General features: G+C 39.9%; 1 protein-coding gene across 5 annotated transcripts in view; it reads right to left on the bottom strand.

Annotated features, from left to right (window-relative positions):
- The window catches only part of MYRIP (myosin VIIA and Rab interacting protein), a 448,068-nt gene that overhangs the window by 106,014 nt on the left and 322,310 nt on the right, over positions 1 to 19,744 (bottom strand). For all 5 annotated transcript variants that reach the window (XM_063602745.1, XM_063602744.1, XM_034956167.4 and 2 more), the window contains one exon: positions 3,710 to 3,846. In XM_063602745.1, coding sequence (XP_063458815.1) covers positions 3,710 to 3,846 — 137 coding nt within the window. The remainder of the gene's footprint in view (positions 1 to 3,709; positions 3,847 to 19,744) is intronic.

Below are 19,744 nucleotides of genomic sequence, written 5' to 3'. Positions count from 1 at the left end.
TCTGAAGATTAAGTATATTAATAATGGCAACTTTTACCTTTTTCATGTAGTGCTTCTTTTAGGATAACTGTTAAAAATGTCATATTGTGTTCTCTGTTCTCATAAATGGGAGCTGAACAGTGACAACACATGGACACAGCAGGGGGAACAATGCATACTGGGGCTTGTCAAGGCAGGGGGAGGGTGAACATCAGGATAAATAGCTAATACATGTGGGGCTTATACCTAGGTGATGGGTTGATAGGTGCAGAAAACCACCATGGCACACATTTACTTATGTAACAAACCTGCACGTCCTGCAGATGTATCCCAGAACTTAAAATAAAATAAAATTAAAAAAAAAGTCATGCTGGGTCTATTAGAGGAGCCATGTGAGCACTCGTTACCTTTGGACATTATTTTATTTATAAATGTATTTACTTATCTGACTTCTCCACTAAAGTTTTGGCTCTGAAATGGCAGGGTCTTGCTCATTTCATCACCGCCAACTCTTAAGCCAGATGGGCACATAGTAGGTGTTCAGTAAATATTTACTGAATAAATGAATACATCTTACATTTGTCTGATAAACAAGTTTTCTTTTAGGCCTAATCTGGTCACCTGCTGTGAGCTGCAGGAGAAGGAGGAAGGTTCGCTTGGGAGCACTGCTGAGGAACTGATGGCACTACGAGGTGTGTATGTGATGGGTGATATGTGAGACTGTGTGAATTGAAGGAATCTTCAATGAATTTTTTTTTTTTTTTTTTGAGACGGAATCTCACTCTATTGCCAGGCTGGAGTGCAGTGGTGCAGTCTCGGCTCACTGCAACCTCCGCCTCCCAGGTTCAAGCGATTCCTCTGCCTCAGCCTCCCAAGTAGCTGGGAGTACAGGTGAGTGCCACCACGCCCAGCTAATGTTTTGTATTTTAGTAGAGATGGGGTTTCACCATGTTGGCCAGGATATTCTCAATCTCCTGACCTTGTGATCTGCCTGCCTCAGCCTCCCAAAGTGCTGGGGTTACAGGCGAGAGCCACTGTGCCCGGCCTGAATTGAGTGTTTTTATGGCAAACTACAGTGGTCCGCATAGTGAAGACGTTCTGTAGGTGAAAGGAGTTTTACACTGAGAGTCCTGGAGCATAGCACATGCCTTGTGCACTGCGGATTTTGCATATCATGTTCTGACCATCAAAATTCTGAAAATAAGTACCATTAGACAGAGCTGGAAGAACACTGCTGAACTAATTTCTCTGAGTTCTAGCTGAGGATCTTGTTCTCAGTCTTGGCTGTACCTTGGAATAATACAGGCAGCTTTTAAAAATATGTATACTGGATCCCACCTCCAAAAATTCAGCAGTAATTAATGGGGGGTGGACAATGATTTGGGGTATTGGAAGGTTTTTTTTCAAAGCACCCTCGGCGATTCTAATGTGTAGTCATGAATTGAGGATGGCAGATGACAAACCTACAAAGGGTATTGGGTGACAGGCAAAAGCTAATGAAGGACTCTTGAGTCTTCTCACACAACCAGGAGGCTACTTAGGCCCTGGAAGATTTCTCTATACTTGAAGTCTAACTAAATTTCCTGTGTAGCTTGTAGAATAGATCTCATTGTTTTATGACCATGGCTTTATATGTTTGAGTACCATCTCATAAATTGTTTCCTGTCTGCTTGTCTTCATGTTTCTCCAAAAGAAATCTTGACTTAAATGGAGATACGAATAGTATTAAAGCAACTGATTCCCATATTTCTATGAAGTGTCTTGGTATCCATAAAATGCTTTTTTTTTGGACAGGGTCTTGCTCTGTCACCCAGGCTGGAGTGCAGTGGCACAATCATGGCTCACTGCAGCCTCAACCTCCTGGGCTCAAGTGATCTTCCCACCTCAGTCTCCCAAGTAGCTCAAAGGACAGGTGCATGCCACCACATCTGACTAATTTTTTTTTTTTTTTGTAGAGACAGGATTGTGCTATGTTGCCCAGGCTGGTCTTGAACTCCTGGTCTCAAGTGACCCTCCTGACTCAGCCTCCCAAAGTATTGGGATTCCAAGCATAAGCCACCATGCCTGGCCCCATAAAATGCTTTTAAGGTTGAACTAGTACAATAATGAGGATATAAGATGTGCCAGGCCTTGAGCCACGCTTTGAGAACACAGATAAACAAGCTACCACCTGCATATCACAGTCTGGCAGGAGAGGCAGCTGTGTAATCCTGAATGCAATGTGATATGTGATAAGTGCTGTGACTGAGGCTCAGATGAATAAAGTGGTGAATCACAGAGGGCCCAGTACCTAAAGCTGCTTCAATCAGGGCAGATATTTATTCTTAGCAAAGAATTCTCCTTTGAAAGTGATCCTTGTAAATTTGAAAGCCCTGCACTAGCCCACTTGGGATTCATGCCTGCTTTCTCCACTTGTGGAGACTTAGAGAGAAGGGGAAAGAAATAAAAATTCTGCTCTATTCTACAGGGTTTTCCACATGTTTGCTTTATTCCTCAATGTGCATTAAGTGGTAAAGAACACCTACGAGATATGAATTTGGTGACATTTAAAGGGGCATATTCAGCATACCCGAGGATGTACAAGAGAGGAAAAGAGGATGGGATGCAAATGAGTGAGCCGATTCTATTCATAAACCTTCTTGAGATATCTCTCTGGGTTGAAAAACTGCTAACAGTATGACTTTGAAGCTTTATTTCTTCTTTGCCTCCATTCCTACAGAGTATTTAGAGAAATTGGTGAAATGGTGATAAACATAATATGTGGAAACCTTCGGCACTGCTCTCTTAGCTATAGCTTTCCTGAGCAGTTTGAAAGACAGAAATTCTAATAATGACAACAAAAGACCCTAATGATTCTCCATGTTTAGTGCCTCCATTCTATTTTCCCCATTGTCTAAGTGGCTGGCATATTTTTAGATAAGACACAACCAAAGACTTTATTGAGAAAACAACAATGTAAAATAATGATGGTGAAAAAGCTCCAAATAAGATGAATGAGGTTTTTTCTTTTTCCTTGTTTCTCATGGATAAAAAGCATTTACCTGTGTTAGCCAAGTGATGAAAAAAAAATCTGCCACTAGATAGAAAGAAACAGCCTTTTTGGAAGGCATGCTGTCCATATTCTGACTACCATTCTTTTCTACTGGCTGATCTAATAGGACTAAAGAATATAATTTCCCATTCCAAGTAACTTGGTTATCTTAACTGTATAAAAACAGCATAGGTAAAATTCATCCTTCAAGTTTCCTGGGAGAAAAGTTAGAAAAGCTGACACTTTTCTAACTCTCCCATTACATCACCTTCTGGGCCATAAGAACAGAAGTTTGGAGTAAGAAGAAAGGAAGGTAGAAGGCATGCCCTCCAGGGACAGATGTAGTCTCTCTGTAGCCAAGGGCAAATGACTTTCCAACGTTTTAATCATTAAGGGATGATGATCAAGAATACCTAATTTTTGATCTGAGATTAAAATAATCACAATTTGTAGAAGTACTTGGTCTTCATAGCTTCTAACTTATAAGCTCTAGCCCAGTGGGGACGCTGGAACCAAAAGAGTCACAACTTAGCAGAGTCTCTGGCATCCGTCCTTCTATTTCTGCTTCTCACTAGTGCCAGATATTTAAGCAAATTTATCTGTCCCAGGTGAGTGTGCTCCAGTGTTCAGGGCCCCTGATCCAGGCCTTCTACCCACCAGCCCACCAAAGACTCCCAGAGCGGCAGGAAGTGAGAGTACCTAGAATGTCGAAGCATGCGCCACTCTCCAGCCGGTGCTTCCTGTACAGGTTCTTCAGAACCTTGGCACTGCCAAAGCGCTTGAAGCGGCTCTTCACATTATTGTAGAACCATTCCAGAGACTGGGCCCTCAGAAGCCTGAGGAAAACAGAATTAGACAACAGAAAATTAGAATTATTAAATGGTGAATTGCAAAACTGCTGCAATGCTTCACAGCTCCATCCATCAAGATGTGAAGTTTATTCCCCTTGAATCTGGGTGGGCCTTGTGACTTTCTCTGACCATAGAAAATAGTGAAAGTGATGTTGTGTGAATCCTGAGCCCTGCAGTTTCCTCTGTTGCTGCTCTTGGGAATCCCACAACCTTTATCACGTGAGTAAGCCCAAGCTAGCCTGTTGTGTGACGAGAGACACTTGGCCCAATCATCCCTCTTGCCCCAGCCAACAGCCGGCCAACTCTCAGATAGGTGAAAGAAGCCGTCGGCCACTAGTTTGACTGGAGACACATGAGTGAACTTAGATGCGACCAGGAGAACCATCCACTGAGTCACTCCAAAGAGCAAGCCAATAAATGCTTGACATTTTAAACCATGAAGTTTCAGGGCATTTAATAGTAGGCTTTATATTTAATATTCTTACTGTATTAACAACATTTCTAATTCATCTTGGAAAAATAAAAAGCACAAGGAAGATAGCAAAATTCTCCAGCCTCTTCCTCATTCAGATTGAAGCACTCTGGGAAAGTAGTTTCCTGGTTAATGCTATAATGGTTGGTACAAAACATTGGCAAGATTCAGGCTGGGTGCTGTGGCTCATGCCTGTAATCCCAGCACTTTGGAAGGCCAAGGCAGGTGGATCACTTGAGGTCAGGAGTTTGAGACCAGCCTGGCCAACATGGCAAAACCCCATCTCTATTAAAAATACAAAAACTAGCTGGGTGTGGTGGCGCATGCCTGTAATCCCAGCTACTCGGGAGGCTGAGGCAGGAGAATCGCTTGAACCTAGTAGGTGGAGGCTGCAGTGAGCCAAGACAGCACCACAGCACCACTGCCCTCCAGCCTGGGCGACAGAGTGAGATTCCATCTAAAAATAAAAAAAAAAAAAAAGAAAGACAAGATTCTTCTCTTTTATGCCTGATGAGAACAAATTTCTAAAGTCTTTCTATTTTGAAAACAGCTGCTTTTCTTATTTTTCTTATTATAAATGTAATAATACACACTCATTCTAGAAAATTCAGAAAACCAACAGGAATATAAAGGCTTCCAATTCAATGGAAGAACAATCCCACATTTAGTTGCTCTTCTTTTCCAGACCCCAGTGAAATGTGAGAAGATATCCAAAGGTAAAAAACAATCTATACAAGGAAGGAATGGGGGTGAGAGCAAAATCAGAGATTTTGGCAATGATAGCATAAAGGTAACAAAGAACTGTGTACTTCAGAACAGATGGAAGAGCTTGGACTCTAACTGGAAGGCCCAATTTTGAGTTGGTTGATTCAGAGAGCAGGTTGGGATTACGACAGTACTCAGAAAGGTAATTTAATGGTTGTGTAGACAATAATGAGGCCTCTTGGTCCCCCATCCCTACTCCCTAACAAATGGGCAATTGGTCTGAGGATGATTGGTCTTAGGCCCAAAAGATAAAGTGGTTCTCTATTGAAGTTGAACAATCTACTTCAGATTTAAGACTTCAGTATGGAGATTAACACCATATAGTGAAGCTGATATAGTTTGGATATTTGTCCCAATTGAAAATCTCATGTTAAAATGTGATCCCCAATGCTAGAGGTGGGCCTGGTGGATGGTGTTTGGGCTTTGGAGGCATATCCCTCATGAATGGCTTGGTGTCCTTCCTGTGGTAATGAGTTCTCACTCTATTAGTTCACTCAAGAGCTGGTTGTCGAAAAGAGTGTGACAACATTCCCTCTCTCTTGCTCCCTCTCTCACCATGTGACACACAGGCTCCCTTGCCTTCTGCTATAAGTAAAAGGTTCCTGAGGTTTTTACCAGAAGCAGATGCTGGCACCTTCTTGTAATGGTAGAACCATGAGCCAAACAAACCTCTTTTCTTTATAAATTACCCTGCCCCGAGTATTCCTTCCTAGCAACACAAATGGACTAATACAGAAGAAGCTTATCTTGTTTGGCATTGGGGGAGTCCCTACATGCCTGCCCATCAGATGTCATCCATGTACACCAAGGCAAAGCCTGTCAATTGCCTGCCTAACTCACGAACTTGGAGCTCTCAGTAAGCACCTCCACCTTTCAGCCCTAAACTCCTTTCAAAAGAGAGGTCTATTGGGAATATTTATCTACCCAATGGCAGAGGAGGCCCATGTTGGTTACCTTTATTCACCAACTAAGTCCTTTGTTCAAAAATATGAATAGATGACAAGAAATCACCAGACATTTGCAACAATCCAATGGCGTAAGAAGAAAGAAGAAAGAGTCAAGATAAACTAACAACAAGTAACAAAGGGCAAATAAAGATAACTCAGGATATTGAAAGTAATTTAAACTCTAATTAATGTCCATAATGATTTGAAAAGATACTGCATCCATGCAACAGGCTAGGGTGATGTGAAATATATGTAGAAGATAAGCAACAACTTATTGGAAATAGAAAACAGGATCAATAAAAAATTTAATAGGAGACCTAAAAGTTAAAATCAACATACATTTTCTGGAATGTACAATAAGAAGGCAAAAATGTGGAATATATGAGAGAAAAGAGACATGGGGGATCAATTCAGGAGGTCTAGCATCTAACAGAATTCCAAAAAGGAAGAAAAGAGAAAATGAAAGAGAGGGGAAAAAATCAAAGACATAATAGAAGAAAATTTCCCCAAGCTAAGAAAGGGAAAAGTCTTTAGGTTAAGACGGCCTACCAATTGCCTAAACAACAAATGGAACATAAAACAAAATAAAGCAGACAAACCTACCTTGCTACATCTTCATGAAAATTCAGATCCTCAAAGATAAGGAGAACTTAGTGGCTTCACACAGAAAAAAATAATATTTTGCAAAAGGATAAAAATAATGATGCTAAAATTTGTAATCAATAACAATGAATGCTAGAAGACAGTAGAGCATAGATTTTCTAAGAATAAATGGCATGAACTTAGACTTCTATGTTCAGCCAAACCATCATCACAAGAGGGCAAAATAAAGACATTTTCAGACATGTAAGATTGCTTTCTGGAAAAGAGAATTCTCAAGGTGTATGCCAGGAGAACCAAAAGCCATCAAAGAAAGAGGATCTTGGGACTCTAAAAAGAAGGAAACTGTCCCGAGTACAATGAAGAGAAGTCCCAGGATTTGATACAGCAGATCTGGAAGGTAGGCAGCCCAAATGGGGCATTCAATAAGTATATAATTAAGAATCTACATGTATGAAGAGAAATGGTGAAGAAGGAGCCACGTCTTTCTTCTGTCAACAAGAATAAGGAAAGGCTATTAGAAGCTTTCAGAAAATGAAAACCAAAACCAAAAACAGCTCAAGAAAATATGGTCTAACTATGAAGCAAATGAAAAGTTGTATGATTTTGTAAACTAACTGAGAAGAAGAAAGATGATGACCCATTTTTCTTCAAGTAGCCCAAGTGTTACAGCCAAGAATAACAGTTTTTTTTCTCTCCATGAATTTCAAGTCATGACTTTGGTCTCTAGAAGATAATATTTATATAATTTAGAAACTACTTAATTTTCACCCTATTTATAGACAAAGTATAAAAGGATCACACTGTCAAGAAATGTGCATTTCTTATTGAAAGAAAAATTAAAAATCACTGATAGCCTGATAGAAGTCTGGATATAAAGAGAAGGAGGAATGATGAGGGTAGTTCAGAGATGCTAATTTCCCCGTCTTGCAGAATGGAGTCAAAATCTTACAGAATGCAGTCAAGACAGACTGTGTAAGGTATATATACCAAAGATAATGGTTTCAATATGCTAGTTAAAGTCATAGAGGTCGCCAGCATATAATAAAAGTTTTAATAAAACTTCCAAGGGGAAGGTAAGGAGATAGGAAAAAAGTGAACTATTCATAAAAGTCTAAAGTTGACTAATCAATAAATGGCAAGATAAACATATTATTTAGGATTATTATGGTAGCCCCCAGAAATGTTTAAATGCGATTCCCTGGGGGACTGGGACTTGGCAAGGAGTTGGGGATCTGAAATCCTTTTAATATCTTTTACTGTCTGAATTTATTTTAACCAAGTACATGTATTATTATAAAAACTGAAATAAAAACAGGCAAAAGAAGATTCAGAAAACTACTCAAAGTTCTACTACTGGAACCTGACATTAGATGAGTGTTCTTTCAGACTTCCATGCAAGGTGGTTTGTAACCAGCCTACACAGAGATTGGGAGGGGTCCTGGAACTCGTGGTGTGGTGTGTGTGTGTGCATACGTGCATGCAAATGTGCATGTGCTCATGTGTATGTGTGTGCATGCATGTGTGTGTGCATTTGTGTGTGTGTATTCATGCATGCACACAGAGAAGGCAGGGACCGAGAGGTCAGTCTAAAGCTGGTTGGTGCTGAAGGGGCTCCAGGGCCAGAGCAGCTCTGAGAGAACAAATTTTTCAACAGGGAGGATGCACTCCCTCTTCCCACAAGGTTTAGCAGACAGGGGCTGTGGGGCAGCAGCAGGGCAGCCAACTGGAGTGGCCAGGAAACAGTGATGGTGGCAGTGGGGAGGTGCCCCTTTTAAATTGTTACTGACTTCAATGAAGAGAAAAAGCCACAAATGGGTTTTCCTGAGCACATGTGTCTTTCAGTACATACAATGTTCACACTGTCTTTTAACAAACATGCTCACACTGGCTTTGATCTTGCTGTTCCCTCTGCCTATAAAACAGTTCCCCACAGATAGTCTCAGGCTCAATCCAACACTTCATTCAGGCCTTTGTGCAAATATCACTTCCCTTGGGAGGCCTTCCCTGACGATCCTTGCAAAAATGCCACTACCACGCCAACATGTCTGTCCTCTTACTCTGATTTTTATTCCTTATATTTTTATAGAATACTTCTTTGTACCTGCTATTTAGTGATACATAATTATGATTAAGTAATTACAACAATAATCACTATATCAACATATTGACAATTATTAATTTGTTTATCTATTTCCCCTCTTGAATAGAACATAGGCTCAAAGAAGACATTTTTTTTCCCACTCCTATATCCCATGTGCCTAGACCACTAAAGTGCACCTAGTAGACACTTAATAAAATCCAGTACGTGATGGACAGACATTGTTTTATAACTTGTTTTTTCCACTTAGTATTCCTGATTGACTGTAATGTTGTTGAAGTCTTCTCCCATGACATCTTCAGTCACCTCAGAGTTCTCCATAGTATGGACACAGCAAGCTTCATGTAACTGATCTCCAATCTTTGGACCTTGAATCCTTCTCATTTCTTCTGCATTAAAAACGGTTCTGTGATGGATATGCTGCCAGCTAAACAATTTCACATATCCACAGTTGTGGATCCTAGACGTAAAGCAGCCAGGTTCAAAGATGTGACTTTTTCAGAAAGCTTGCACCAATTTACACTTCCCACCCATGGTGTGAGATTCTAAAGTCCCTCTCAAAGTGGCCTCACATTAAAGAGAAACCCCTGAAAGAGTCGCCAACTGGTCCATGGCAAAGCCTACTTCTGGTCCCCAAATGCAGCTCAGGAAGGAGAATGAAAGGGCAGAAGGCAAGCATTATCTTCTCCCCTCTGGTTTGGTGGAAAAAATGAAATTGAGAGGTTTGTCTTCCTCATGGTGGGAGAAAAAGCACCTATCAAACACAATATACCAAATGTATAATTTCTTTCACATAAAACTTCATCATATAATCAGTATCACTATTATGAAAAAATGAGCACAATTTTTTGAGTGCTTACTCTGTCTGAGGTACTGTGCCAAAAGTTTTCCTTGCATTATCTTATTTAATTCTCACAGGGTACAGTGCAGTGGTAGGCACATGGGTACGGGTGCTGGTGGAAGTGGCCCAGACCCTGGCATTTACTACAAGTGTGGTCTTGAGCACATTACTTAATCCCTCTAAGTCTCAGTTTCTTCATCTATAAGATGGGGATGATGACAGTAACCACCTTATCAGGCTGTTTTGAAGATTAAATAATATAACATAAATAATAAGGCTCCTGGCATCAGAAGAGGGCTTGATAATTTCTTTTAATAGCTCTAAAATGATGAGTCCTCTCTTTCATAGATGCATAAATCAACATGCAGAAAGAGTGAGTTCCTTGCCCAAAGGAGCAAACTCTTGAGCAGAGATTAAAAACTGGGAGCTTGCAATCATGCACAAGTGCTATTCAGAGGCACCTAGCATGAATAGAGACTCTCTCTCTCCAATTTATTTTACTATAGAATTTTAATTTATTACAAGAAGCATCTGTCATTTTTATTTAAAAAACACTGATAAAGCTATTTTCAGAATTTAGAATAATATAACAGAAAATAAAGGAAATACAGAAAGCCTTGCTTCTAGAAATCATGCCCTCTGGGCTTATGATTTATTTGATATCTTTAAAAGCACAAAAGTAATGCAACTGCAGAAGAGAAATGTTCTCCAGGCTCCCCCTTCCACACCCTGCCCTGCTCTCTGAGCAGCTGGTCACCAGAAAGGCTCAGCTCTGCAGCTGGAAGGGTCCACATGGTATCAGTGGAGGATAGTTGTTACTGTGGCCCTCATTCTTCTAAAAGGGACATTTCTTTTCCTTTTGGGACACTCCTCCCTCCCTCTCCAACTTAGTCTATGTGGTTCTGGAAGGCTGGATACCACTCCTGGCACTAGTGGTGGTGGTCTCATGACTCAGACCTGCCATTGGGGTTGAGCTGGGAGCTTCTACAGGAGATCTTGGTAATAGATGCCCCCTTTCTGCAGGGCTGGTTCCATGGCAGAATGAAAGCCTAGAGGTTCAAAAGCAGATCTGACAGTGGGGAGGGGCAGGATTCTGTTCATATACTTAGAACACCTGTATCTACTCAAGCCTGAAGGCAGTCCCTGGACTTTACCATTATATGAGCCAACAAATTCTCTTGTTTGTTCAAGGCTTTTTGAGTTGAGTTTTTATTATTTGCAACCAAGAGTCCTAATATCATGTTCTAAGCTCTAGACAGCCCGAGAAGACTTCAAGTGCATCATCGGATGAGTTCTCCATTCATTGCTTATACCAAAACTATACAGCATTCCGAAGTATTTTAATGAACTTAAAATAGAATGCTTCAGCTTACTCAAGTCTCAGAGTGGAATCAGGGCACCAGCCTGGGGCTGCAGGGAGTTGGAAGACTACAGCAAATCCGTGGGGAATGAGCTGTAAAACCACAGGTTGATTTGTAGAGCAGAAAACTTTTCCTTAAAAAGTAATGTGCTTTATGTCACACACAAAAATGATAAGATGTGTGAGATAGATATGTTAACTAGCTTGATTTAATTATTCCATAATGTATATATATCAAAATGTCACATTGTACCCCATAAATATACACAATTATTGTCAATTAAAAATAAAATTTAAAAAATAAATTTACTTTCTGCCAGGAAAAAGTAGTAATGTGTTTTCGATTATGATTTGACTTAGAGTTAACGCAGACAGCTTTTCTGGAAGCTCTTCCTTGGGGCTTCCAGGGAAAGCTCAGTCATGATTATCCTCATTTGCTATTACTGATTTTATTGCATTTATTTAAACTTATGACTCAGGGGAAACTCACAGGATGCATGTGGTTCCTGGGGCAGAGGTGCGGGGAGAGGGCTGTGAGGACCCCAGCACCCCGGGTGGACTGGCTAAGTGTACTGCTCCCTGGTCCATGCTCAGGTGTCTGGTTTCCAACTAAACATGCACAACTGCAGGCAAGGCTAGATGAGAAGAACCTTTGTGTCGGCATCCTGCTGAAATAGAGGACAGGGTGGAATCCTGCGCCTGTGCATGGACTCATTTATTTGTTCATTCACTCATTCTTTCATTCTTTCACTATGTATTGAGGGCCCACTATGTGCCAGGCACTGTGTTAAACGTATAGGGGTGACAAAACAGACCAGGGCCCTATCCAACAGTGCAGCCAGACTAATCTGTTCAAAGAGTGCTAGGTGAGTCAGGAGATGGAATGGAGAGCCAGGTCAAAGGCATCTTGGGCATGGCTGGACTGCCTGTGTCCCACAGGTCTTGGGTTCTGGATCATTCCCACAAATGTGTGAGAAACCGGAATCTACCTGCTTTCTGTCCCAGGCATTTTCTCTCATAATCAAACTGCAGCTTCTAAGCCTCAGTAGGTGTGTATGAGAGGTGGCTTAGGAAGAAAGAGAGATGCTCTCCTGGTGATGAGATTTATAGGGAAAAGCTTTCCAACTTGGAACTGTCCAGAGCTGTCCATGCTTGATTTCCCTGACTTATTTTTTAAAAGATTCCAAGTTGGCCAGACTCAGTAGTTCACACCTATAATCCCAGCAGTTTGGGAGGCCGAGACAGTCAGATTGCTTGAGCCCAGGAGTTCGAGACCAGACTGGGTAACATGGCAAAGCCCCATCTCTACAAAAAATACAAAAATTAGGCACAGTGGCACATGCCTGTAGTCCCAGCTACTCCAGAGGCTGAGGTGGGAGGATAGATTGAGCCCAGGAGGCAGAGGTTGCAAGGTGCCAAGATTGCACCACTGCTCTCCAGCCTGGGTGATGAAGCCAGATCCTATAAAAAAAAATTTCCAAGTTACCTCTGAGATCCCTGAGGATGATTACATAAAGATTCTTAGTTCTGTATAGTTTCACAAACTTAAGCATGATAATCTCTTAAAATACCAAAGCTTTTAAAAAATCAACAGCAGGCCGGGTGCGGTGGCTTATGCCTGTAATCCCAGCACTTTGGGAGGCTGAGGCAGGCGGATCACTTGAGGTCAGGAGTTCGAGACCAGCCTGACCAACATGGTAAAACCCCGTCTCTACTAAAAAATACAAAAATGAGCCCGGTGTGGTGGCAGGCGCCTTAATCCTAGCTACTTGGGAGGCAGAGGCAGGAGAATCATTTGAACCTGGGAGGCAGAGGTTGCAATGAGCAGAGATCGAGCCATTGCACTCAAGCCTGGGGGACAAGAGCAAGACTTCTCTCAAAAAAAAAAAAAAAATCAACAGCATACTACCCAGAGCAATCTATAGGTTCAATGCAATCCCTATCAAAATATCAATGAAATTCTTCACTGAAATAGAAAGAAATTCCTAAGATTTGTATGGAACCACAAATGATCCCAAATAGCCAAAGCAATCCTGATCAAAAAGAACAAAGCTTAGAGGCATTGTATTATCAGACTTCAAAATATACCACGAAGCTGTTGTAACCAAAACAGCATGGTACTGGCATAAAGACAGACACATAAACCAATGGAGCAGAGTAGAAAACCCCCAAATTAAGCTGCATATTTACAGCTAACTGATTTTTGATAAAGGTGCCAAGAACACTCACTGGAGAAAGGACAGTCTTTTCCACAAATGGGGCTGAGAAAACTGGATATCTATATACAGAAGTATGAAACTAGACTTCCACCTCTCACCCTACACAAAAATCATCTCAAAAGGGATCAATGAACTAAACATGAGACCTAAAGTAATAAAACTGTTAGAAGAAAACATAAGGGAAATGCTTCTGGACACTGATCTGAAAAAGGATTTTATAAATAAGGCCTCAAAAGCACAGGCAACAAAAGCAAAAATAAACAAATGCAATTAAATTAACAGCTTCTGCACAACAAAGGAAACAACTGACAGAGTGAAAAGACAACCTACAGAATGGGAGAAAATATTGGCAGACTATTAATCGGACAATGAGCTAATATTCAGAATATACAAGGAACTGAAGCAACAGCAAAAAACCAAACAATCCAATTAAAAAATGGGAAAATGATCTGAAAAGACATTTTTAAAAAGAAGACATACAAATGACTGGATCTCATTCTTTTTTATGGCTGAACAATAGTACTCCATTGTAAATAAGTCAGGCACAGAAAGACAAATGTTGCATGTTCTCACTTATTTGTGGGACCTAAAAATCAAAACAGTTGAACTCATGGAGATAGAGTGTAGAAGGATGGTTACCAGAGGCTAGGAAGGAAGAGTAGTGGGAGGTGGAGAGGGAGATGAAGATGGTTAATGGGTACAAAAAAATCGTTAGAATGGATAAGACCCAGTATTTGATAGCACAACAGGGTGACTATAGTCAATAATAATTTAATTGTATATTTTAAGATAATTAAAATCATAAAATTAGATTGTAAGACAGTCTAATTTTGAGGATAAATGCTTAAGGGGATGGATCTCCATTTTTCATGACATGATTATTATGCACTGCCTGCCTGTGTCAAAATATCTCATGTACTCCATAAATATATACACCTCTTATATACCCACAAAAATTTTTTAAAAAGACATACACACATGGCCAACGAATATGTGAAAAAATGCTCAAATTACTAATCATTACAGAAATACAAATCAAGACCACAATAAGGTATTATCTCACCCCAATTAGCATGGCTATTATCAAAAAAACAAAAAAATAACAAATGCTGATGAGGATGCAGAGAAAAGGGAACTCTCACACACTGTCGGTGGGAATGTAATTAGTAGAGCCACTATGGAGAACAGTGTGGAGGTCCCTTACCAAACTACAAATAGAACTATCATGTGATTCAGAAATCCCAGTACTGGGAATTTATCCAAATGAAAGGAAATCATTATACCGAAGAGACATCTGCACCCCCATGTTTATTGCAGCAGTATTAACAGCAGCCAAGATATGGAATTAACCTAGGTGTCCAACAACAGATGAAGGGATAAAAGATGTGGTATATACAAGAATGGCTAATATTAAAAAGACTGACAATACACAGTGCTGGTAATGATGTGGAGCAACTGGATCTCTCGTATGTTGCTAGTAAAAACAGTTTGGTGAATCCTTACAAAGTTAAATATATACTGGTTACTATACAATACAGTAATTCCATTGTCAGGTATAAAACTCAACAGAAATGATATGTCTACACAAAGACTTGTACATGAGGCATAGAGATCCACTATCTTGTTTCACCACTGCCCAAGACACAGACATGGCTTCTGTGTGCAAGTCCCTGTGAAATATTTCTTTTTAAGAAAAATAAAAAGATGGCACAAGAAAACTTATAGCAATTTTATTCATAACAGCCAAAACACTGGAAACTAATTAAATGTTCATCAGTAGGTGAATGGATAAACAAATTAAATTGTATGCACAAATGGACTATTATTCAACAATAAAAAGGAACTGCTGGCAGGGTGTGGTGGCTCACATCTGTAATCCCAGCACTTTGGGAGGCTGAGATGGGTGGATCGCTTGAATCCAGGAGTTCAAAACCAGCTTGGGCAACATGACAAAACCTCATCTCTACTAAAAATACAAAAATTAACTGGGTGTGGTGGCATGTGCCTGTAGTCCCAGCTACTTGGGAGGCTGAAGCAGGAGGATTGCTTGAGACCAGGAGTTTGAAGTGGCAGTGAGCTATGATTGTGCCACTGCACAACAGCCTGGGCAACAGAAGGAGACCCTGTCTCAAAAAGGAAAAAAAGGAACTGCTGATATAAATGACATGAATGAACCTCAAAAACGTTATGCTAAATAAAAGAATATTTAAATAAAAATTGCAATTGTATTATTCCACTTAAATGAAATTTTAAAAGAAGCAAAATTAATCTACATTGACAAAAAGCAGATCATTGTTTACATGGAGCCAGCAGCGGGACTGACAGAAAAGGGGCACAACATAATTTCTCAAGAAGTTGGAAATGTTCTGTATCTTGACTGTAGTAGTGGTTATATGATTGTATATATTTGTCAAAACCCATTGAACTGTACACTTAAAATGGATGCAACATACTCTTTGTAAATTATACCTTAATAAGGTTTAGCCCCCAAAAAGGATAATTTAAAAATAGATGTAATACAAAAAATATGGTATATATACACCATGAAATACCAGTCAGCCATAAGAAAGAATGAAATTCTGTCATTCATGGCAACATGTATAGAACTGGAGGACATTACGTTAAGTGAAATAAGCTAGGAAGAGAAAGTTAAACACAGCATGTTCTCACTCATATGTGGAAGCTAAATAAATTGATCTCATAGAAGTAAAAAGTAGAGCAGAGGATACTAGAGGCTGGGAAGGGTAGGGGGAAGAAGGTGATAGGGAGAGACTTATTAAAAGATACAAAATTACAGCTAGATAGAAGGAATAAGTTCTAGTGTTCTATACCACAGTAGGATGACTATAGTTAACAATAATATACAACATAGAGTCAAATAGCTAGAAGGAGAGTATTGAATGTTTCTGACACAAAGAAGTAGCTATACTTGACATGGTAGCTATGTTTGAGATGGTAGCTATGCTAATTACCCAGATCTGATCACTGCATGTGATATGTATCAAAATATCACTATGTACTCCATAAATATGTAAAATTATTATCTGCCAATAAAAAACCTTAATGTCAGAAAAAAGGCATGGAACTTTATAACTTCTATTAACTAAGGGGAAACATTAAGTATCTTAAGATTTCTCAGAGAAAGAGAAAGCTGGTATAAAATAGTTTTTAAGAACTAGATTATTAAAAAGTTTAAACATTTCTTGATTTTTATCTTTTGGTATGGTATAATTCCTCTAAACATTGAAAAATTTAATACGATCTTTTGGAAATAACAGCAAACCTTCAAAATTTACCAATGACAACATAGTTAGAACTGATTACTTTAAGTCCTTAGAGCTACAGTTTTCTCATCTGCAAAATGGGATAGGTTGTGCCTTACAGGGCTAGAGGAAGAATTAGACAGCTCAACCGAGAGCTCCCAGAGAAAGACCAGACCCTTGGTACTCACTGGGGGTGCCAGCAGAGTGTGAATGTAAGCGAACACACCTTTCCTGCATGACCTCTGTGCATCTGTCCTGTACCAAATGCTGCAAATGAGTGATTCTTAGGAGGGGATATGTGCCCCAATGCGGGCCACAGCATCATTTCTTGGCAGAAGTGTTGTTTTACAAACACATATGTTCTTGGAGATTCTACGGTGACCTGTCTTTCCACTTTGCTCCATTTCCCTAGGGAGAATGACTGTAATGAAGTGTTTTACTGATGGGACAAAAAGCAAGGCTGAGGATAACAGACTGCTGCTCAGATGATGTAAATAAATTTATGACATAGATGTATGACCAGATCTGTCCTGCAAGAGCTCATAAGGTTGTCAGGATAAGAGAGTGCCAGAGGCTGGGGTGTGGCCATCTTCCTATTGAAACTTCCCCTGAAGGAAGAAATGTAAGCAACCTTGGTTCATTGATTTAGTCATTGTTCTCTCACTTGCTTATTCATCTCATATATACTGAGCACCCAGCATCTGCCAGATGCTGATGTAAACACTGAGTGTACAGGAGTGGACAAGATGGGCAAGACTGCCAGTCTCATGGTGTTCACGGTGGATAAGCTTTTTGATGTGCTGCTGGATTTGGTTTGCCAGTATTTTATTGAGGATTTTTGCATCAATGTTCATCAAGGATATTGGTCTAAAATTCTGTTTTTTGCTTGTGTCTGTGCCAGGCTTTGGTATCAGGATGATGCTGGCCTCATAAAATGAGTTAGGGAGGATTCCCTCTTTTTCTATTGATTGGAATAGTTTCAGAAGGAATGGTACCAGTTCCTCCTCATACCTCTGGTAGAATTCGGCTGTGAATCCATCTGGTCCTGGACTCTTTTTGGTTGGTAAGCTATTAATGATTGCCACAATTTCAGCTCCTGTTATTGGTCTATTCAGAGATTCAACTTCTTCCTGGTTTAGTCTTGGGAGAGTGTATGTGTCGAGGAATTTATCCATTTCTTCTAGATTTTCTAGTTTATTCACATAGAGGTGTTAATAGTATTCTCTGATGGTAGTTTGTATTTCTGTGGGATCAGTGGTGATATCCCCTTTGTCATTTTCTATTGCGTCTATTTGATTCTTCTCTCTTTTCTTCTTTATTAGTCTTGCTAGCAGTCTATCAATTTTGTTGATCTTTTCAAAAAACCAGCTCCTGGATTCACTGATTTTTTGAAGGGTTTTTCGTGTCTCTATTTCCTTCAGTTCTGCTCTGATTTTAGTTATTTCTTGCCTTCTGCTAGCTTTTGAATGTGTTTGCTCTTGCTTCTCTAGTTCTTTTAATTGTGATGTTAGGGTGTCCATTTTAGATCTTTCCTGCTTTCTCTTGTGGGCATTTAGTGCTATAAATTTCCCTCTACACACTGCTTTGAATGTGTCCCAGAGATTCTGGTATGTTGTGTCTTTGTTCTTGTTGGTTTCAAAGAACATCTTTATTTCTGCCTTCATTTCGTTATGTACCCAGTAGTCATTCAGGGCAGGTTGTTCAGTTCCCATGTAGTTGATCAGTTTTGAGTGAGTTTCTTAATCCTGAGTTCTAGTTTGATTGCACTGTGGTCTGAGAGACAGTTTGTTATCATTTCTGTTCTTTTACATTTGCTGAGGAGTGTTTTACTTCCAAGTATGTGGTCAATTTTGGAATAGGTGTGGTGTGGTGCTGAAAAGAATGTATATTCTGTTGATTTGGGGTGGAGAGTTCTGTAGATGTCTATTAGGTCCACTTGGTGCAGAGCTGAGTTCAAGTCGTGGATATCCTTGTTAACTTTCTGTCTCATTGATGTGTCTAATGTTGACAGTGGGGTGTTAAAGTCTCCGATTATTATTGTGTGGGAGTCTAAGTCTCTTTGTAGGTTTCTAAGGCCTTGCTTTATGAATCTGGGTGCTCCTGTATTGGGTGCATATATATTTAGGATAGTTAGTTCTTCTTGTTGAATTGATCCCTTTACCATTATGTAATGGCCTTGTCTCTTTTAATCTTTGTTGGTTTAAAGTCTGTTTTATCAGAGACTAGGATTGCAACCCCTGCCTTTTTTTGTTTTCCATTTGCTTGGTAGATCTTCCTCCATCCCTTTATTTTGAGCCTATGTTTGTCTCTGCACATGAGATGGGTTTCTTGAATACAGCACACTGATGGGTCTTGACTCTTTATCCAATTTGCCAGTCTGTGTCTTTTAGTTGGAGCATTTAGCCCATTTACATTTAAGGTTAGTATTGTTATGTGTGAATTTGATCCTGTCATTATGATGTTAGCTTGTTATTTTGCTCCTTAGTTCATGCAGTTTCTTCCTAGCCTTGATGGTCTTTACAATTTGGCATGTTTTTGCAGTGGTTGGTATCGGTTGTTCCTTTCCATGTTTAGTGCTTCCTTCAGGAGCTCTTTTGGGGCAGGCCTGGTGGTGACAAAATCTCTCAGCATTTGCTTGTCTGTAAAGTATTTTATTTCTCCTTCACTTATGAAGCTTAGTTTGGCTGGATATGAAATTCTGGTTTGAAAATTCCTTTCTTTAAGAATGTTGAATATTGGTCTCCACTGTCTTCTGGCTTGTAGACTTTCTGCAGAGAGATCAGCTGTTAGTCTGATGGGCTTCCCTTTGTGGGTAACCCGACCTTTCTCTCTGGCTGCCCTTAACATTTTTTCCTTCATTTCAAGTTTGGTGAATCTGACAATTTTGTGTCTTGGAGTTGCTCTTCTCGAGGAGTATCTTTATGGTGTTCTCTGTATTTCCTGAATTTGAATGTTGGCCTGCCTTGCTAGATTGGGGAAGTTCTCCTGAATAATATCCTGCAGAGTGTTTTCCAACTTGGTTCCATTCTTCCCGTCACTTTCAGATACACCAATCAGATGTAGATTTGGTCTTTTCACATAGTCCCATATTTCTTGGAGGCTTTGTTCATTTCTTTTTATTCTTTTTTCTCTAAACTTCTCTTCATGCTTCATTTCATTCATTTTGTCTTCCATCGCTGATACCCTTTCTTCCAGTTGATCGCATCGGTTACTGAGGCTTGTGCATTTGTCATGTAGTTCTTGTGCCATAGTTTTCAGCTCCATCAAGTCCTTTAAGGACTTCTCTGCATTGGTTATTCTAGTTATCTATTCATC

The sequence above is a fragment of the Pan paniscus genome, chromosome 2, assembly GCF_029289425.2.
Source record: "Pan paniscus chromosome 2, NHGRI_mPanPan1-v2.0_pri, whole genome shotgun sequence".
NCBI lineage: Eukaryota > Metazoa > Chordata > Mammalia > Primates > Hominidae > Pan > Pan paniscus.
This window is presented reverse-complemented; position numbering and strand designations above follow the sequence as displayed.